Source organism: Brachionichthys hirsutus, chromosome 5 (genome assembly GCF_040956055.1).
Source record: "Brachionichthys hirsutus isolate HB-005 chromosome 5, CSIRO-AGI_Bhir_v1, whole genome shotgun sequence".
NCBI lineage: Eukaryota > Metazoa > Chordata > Actinopteri > Lophiiformes > Brachionichthyidae > Brachionichthys > Brachionichthys hirsutus.
Genome location: NC_090901.1, coordinates 1,148,273 through 1,153,781, shown reverse-complemented (window position 1 = coordinate 1,153,781; position 5,509 = coordinate 1,148,273). Strand labels below are relative to the sequence as shown.

The 5,509-nt window shown below is 46.7% G+C and overlaps 1 protein-coding gene across 1 annotated transcript; it reads left to right on the top strand.

The window, feature by feature from the left end:
• The first annotated feature begins 286 nt into the window (after window positions 1-286).
• Window positions 287-5,509, top strand: kras (v-Ki-ras2 Kirsten rat sarcoma viral oncogene homolog). Its single transcript, XM_068739551.1, has 4 exons — window positions 287-404; window positions 1,040-1,218; window positions 1,383-1,542; window positions 5,016-5,509. Exons 1-4 carry the CDS (start codon window positions 294-296, stop codon window positions 5,130-5,132), a joined length of 567 nt encoding a protein of 188 aa, XP_068595652.1. The 5' UTR covers window positions 287-293; the 3' UTR covers window positions 5,133-5,509.

Here is a 5,509-nt window from a genome sequence, read left to right as displayed (position 1 = left end):
GCAATTATACAAGTAAGACACAGTCCCACGACTTCTAAAACTACTCGAAGGACATGTTTAGAGCATCACAAACGGTGTGCATGATTTATTTCTTCTTCACTTGTACTTTGTATCTGGAGCATTTGAGCAAAATTAACATTAATAACCGATTCCAAGCCTAACTGAACCTTTAGCATTGTGGCAGTCGTCTAAAGATTGATTGGCTACCCGATGTTCAATGCTCCATGTGACGTACTACTTTTTTGTTTTTGCAAATATGAGTCAAATGTACTTTCCCGTCCTGCAGGTGAAACATGACGGAATACAAACTGGTTGTGGTCGGAGCTGGTGGCGTTGGCAAGAGCGCGCTTACTATTCAGCTCATCCAGAATCACTTTGTGGATGAATATGACCCCACAATCGAGGTAAAGCGCTTCTGTGTGTGTGTGTGTGCGCGCACGTGTACATGTAATAACTTGGGTGCGACTAGCCACGCTTTCGTTTGTATTCTGTTATGTTAGAGCTGCAGCTGGTTCTTCTGGTTCAAGTCTTAAACAGACACCAAACAGGTTTTAGGCCAACTTTACTGTCTGCGTTCTCGGGCGGGGGGGGGGGGGGGGGGGGGGTCAGCCTCTGCTGAGTGAACACAGTCACAGTGTTTCATCAATTTTTGATGAGCTGTTTGAGGCTCGCGCTCCAATAAAGATAATTTGAATACTAGGTCTGAGTGGATCCGATCGAGTGTGGCCATTAGTGGGATGAAAAGCTGGACTGACTCAGTAAAATCATGAGGCGCAATCAACTTTAATAGAAATTAGAATGCTAGTTATTTATATTTACACAGTAGTTCTCTACACTGAAGATGTTGACACTTATAAACCATGATCTAACATGTGCCTGTTGATTTTATTGTGATATTGTAAATGCTTAAACCCCCAAAGCATCCACGGATAAAAACCAACCTCAGTAACTTGTTGTTCACGGCCTCTTGTGGTTGTTTCTGCTCCGTTGGAACACTCACAGCACTTTATCCACGGTTTCTGTCCTCTTCCTCCACCAGGACTCCTACAGGAAGCAGGTAGTGATCGACGGAGAGACATGTCTGCTGGACATTCTGGACACTGCAGGTCAAGAGGAGTACAGCGCTATGAGGGATCAGTACATGAGGACAGGGGAGGGCTTCCTCTGTGTCTTTGCCATTAACAACACCAAGTCCTTTGAGGACATTCACCACTACAGGTGAGCTGGCGGACACAAAGCCATCGGACCCAGTGTGAAGGCAGAAACTGGTTCCAGTTGCTTCGGATATTGGTTTAATTACAATCAATGGTTGTTTTTAAAAAAAAGAAAAGGTTAACCAACAGAAACAAAGTGGCGAAATCTTTATTGTGTTTCACATCCAGAGAACAGATAAAGCGGGTGAAGGACTCTGAGGACGTCCCCATGGTGTTGGTGGGGAACAAGTGTGACCTCCCGTCCCGGACTGTGGACACTAAGCAGGCTCAGGATTTAGCACGCAGCTACGGCATTCCCTTTATTGAGACATCAGCCAAAACCAGACAGGTGAGAGTTCAACCAAAGACGGCGACGCCCTTCACATTCAGTCAAATCCTTGGTTTGCCTCTAAACCCAAGTGTTGCACTGCAAGTCTGCAGAGTCATTCTGTTATTCCAGGCAGGTGTGTCTGGTAGAGATGCTGGACGGTCCTCCTGCGGTGCCTCTTTACCTCTTTGATCCTTCGCTTTGGGTGTGGCTGGTAGAGATGCTGGACGGTCCTCCTGCGGTGCCTCTTTGATCCTTCGCTTTGGGTGTGGCTGGTAGAGATGTTGGACGGTCCTCCTGCGGTGCCTCTTTACCTCTTTGATCCTTCGCTTTGGGTGTGTCTGGTAGAGATGTTGGACGGTCCTCCTGCGGTGCCTCTTTACCTCTTTGATCCTTCGCTTTGGGTGTGGCTGGTAGAGATGTTGGACGGTCCTCCTGCGGTGCCTCTTTACCTCTTTGATCCTTCGCTTTGGGTGTGGCTGGTAGAGATGTTGGACGGTCCTCCTGCGGTGCCTCTTTACCTCTTTGATCCTTCGCTTTGGGTGTGTCTGGTAGAGATGCTGGACGGTCCTCCTGCGGTGCCTCTTTGATCCTTCGCTTTGGGTGTGGCTGGTAGAGATGTTGGACGGTCCTCCTGCGGTGCCTCTTTACCTCTTTGATCCTTCGCTTTGATTCCTCACATTCAGTGGCTCTGATGCTCTTGTTTCGGTGATGCTTGGAAAGGCGCTGCGCATAGATCCAGTCTCTTTTTTTACTTTCATGGGGGATAACGGGATTATTGCGTGCTCCTTTGTCAGCGATATGTGAGACTCTATTGTGATTATGGCGCTCAAAGGATCATGCAGTATGACCAATCAAGTTGATGAATGTGTGTCAAGGAGTCTGCATGAAAGGACAGCGTGGCGGTGATTCTGCTTCCTGGTTACTCTGACTCGCCATCAGAGGGCGTGGCTGTGCGTCTCTGTTGTTAGCATGGCGTCAGGTGGCTAACCAGAAAGCTAACCTTTCTAGGTCTCTGTCCTGGTGTGAATCCCACCTTGTTCTGCTGCAGTGAGAATTAACAACATTATTTCTTTCAGCTGTGTTCACTTTTTTTCACCAATAATTGTCAACATCATGCTGCTGACCAGCAGCAATCATCTCGAGTTTAAAGCCCCTCCCATTTCCCCCCAAATCTCAATAAGTCCATCTGACCGTTGCGTGATATTTCCCACATGGACTCAAGTGCACCTCAAAGTGCACGTTTACTGCGCTTAATTTCATGTCCATCTTCAAGACACTGCAGGCTGAAAGGAGCCTTTCAAATAATAGTGGATCCAGATTCATGACCTCGCCCTCCATGATGCACCTGTGCTCGGTACCTTTTTAACCAAAGACGCTGCCCCCTGCCAGAACATGGACAACAAATAGTGGCTTAGCTGCATTTTCACAAAGCTTCTATTTGAAACGTATGGATGGTAAAGGTAAATTAGCGTTCCTCCATCAAAGACCTGTCACCACTGTGAGCCAATCAGGCCACAGCTCGTCTTCAATAAGAGGAAGGCAACAGTGAATGCTTTCCCGGCTCCCTGAGGTGAGTGGTGAGTTCTCGCAGCAGACTCGGGCTGGAGCGTCCGTTCACGCGTCACGCGGACGACGGTGCTCCGTGCCTCTCGTCTCTGTGCGCTGTCATACATGCACACGTGCAGTTTGTCCTCCTGTCTTGCTCAGCATTGAGGGACGTTGTGTCTCATACTGCAGAGAGTGGAAGATGCCTTTTACACTCTGGTACGGGAGATCAGGCTGTACCGGCTCAATAAGCTCAGCAAGGAAGAAAAGACTCCTCGCTGTATCAAGCTTAAAAAGTGTGTTGTGATGTGAACGGGGTAAGTGTATGCAGCCGTGCGCCACCCCCAGCCCCCTGTGTGCGTGTGTGCGTGTGTGTCTGTGCGGGAGGGGGCAATGGGAGAGCTGTGCAATCAGAGCTGGTGCTTTCTGGGCTCTCAAAGCTGACTCGCTGGTTTTACTGGAGTCGTGGTGGAAGTCTAACCCAGGCCGGCGCGGCTGATCATTTCTTCCCCTCTTGGTATCTTTATGATTGATTACTATCTAAGACTCTTTTCACACTGGGGTTGTTTGTCTAAACGTAACCCTCTTGGTGTGCGTTCACACTCGCCGGCTTCAGCTCGTCTCCAGAGGTTTGCGTTCATCTTAATTAAGGACACGCTGGTGCATTTAGAGCTGCACCAGAAGGTAACCATGTGAATGGACTGAAAAATGGAAATCAGATGACATTCTTCACCCCCCTAAAGGTAAATAACACAAATGGGTCTGTGTGAGACGAGAACCGCCTTCATACTGCAGTTGTTCTCGAGCCAATCAGATCGCCTCATTCACATCAACCTGGCAGAGGGTTCTTGGCCTGTGCTCCCGTTCAGAACAAGCCTTTACTGTTAAGTCTCCGGGACAACTGTCCCCAGACACCAGTGTGAAAGTGTCCTATGCTGAATTAATCATCTGTGGGTTGGTGAGCCAATGTGTGTGATCAAACGAGATCATGAGAATCTGGGACTGATGTGATGATGGCGAGTTTATTCTGTCTGGATGCGATTTTCTCGTGGCCATAAATCCTTTTCAGTCTTCATTCTTTCCTTTCCAGCCGTCTTTGTGACGACCTGAAGCGACCCCCGGATTCATCGTCCCACTGGATTAGATGGTGCCGCTAAGCCTTCGCCTCGCTGGGCCATTTACAGACAGTAGACGCATTTTCATGGAGCTTGTTTAAGTCAATAATAATCCAAATTGGAACTCGGCAGGAATAAAAGCCTTATTTAGAGGCTTCACGTCAAAATGATGGGAAAACAATTGAGTAGAAAGAATTCGCTGACGGAAAAATGCTGAACTGTGTTTATTTTACTTCAATTTTTAGAATAGTTTCTGTGTTACTCTTGAAAAGGAAGCCGTGGTTGAAAAGTTTGTTTATTCCATTGCGGGACACAAACAGACGGCCCCCCCTTCTGTTCAGTAACTGTTCTATAAAACCCAGGGGAGTAAACCTGCACTGGTGCCAAGTGGTTGATGGGGGCCCAACTGGAGAACAGTTTGCTTTCACAAATGTAAATGGAACGACTTGTTCTGTCGTTTGATTCAGGAGTTGTAGATTTGGATTACTGACTTTTTGAAGGAAAATAAATTTGCTCCTGTAACTGCAGCTCCTGTCTGTCTCAGTGCTAAGACATTTCAATCTGTATTTTCTTCAGCATTGCCTAACCCCCCCCCCCCTATGACTGGGTCGTACACAGAAATCTTTTTGAAACTGATTGATCCAGATTGTGTGTGGAGATTCAAATTATAGTTTTTGTGTGAAGTTAAATCACAAAAATGTTAAATGCAATCAATTTAATTTCCTTGGCAGTTTGATACTTTAAAGAAAAATGATTTCTTTGGTATTCTGGTATGGAAACAGACGCCTGTAACTCTAATGTTGCATTGTTTGTTTGTTTGTTTGTTCCTAGGGCGTTGATGATGCCTTTTACACATTAGTGAGAGAAATCCGGAAGCATAAGGAGAAGATGAGCAAGGAGGGCAAAAAGAAGAAAAAGAAGTCCAAGACAAAGTGCACACTGATGTGAATAACCCCCCCTTTCCAGACAGACTAAAAAGAACTATGTTGAACAGTTAAAGTAATACGTTTTGTACATTACACTAAATTATTAGCCTTGTTCTCAGTACCCACCATAGTGAATACTCAACCTGACCCGATTCTCTGATTCTCCTGCCTTTCTGTTCTTTGCTACTTGGGACTCGAACACGGTTCATTTTGAGTTTAGTGCCAGTTTCCAGCCTGTTTGAATCTCAACGCCGGGTTGAGGATGTTTAGAATAATGTTCTTTAGCAGCAGAGCTGTGAGCGAGTTGCGTCACAACTTGCGCTTAACAAAACATACCATTTCAAGTTGTTGCCCCCCCCCCCCCCTTGCTTCAAAGGTCACGACCCTCAAAACTTCTGT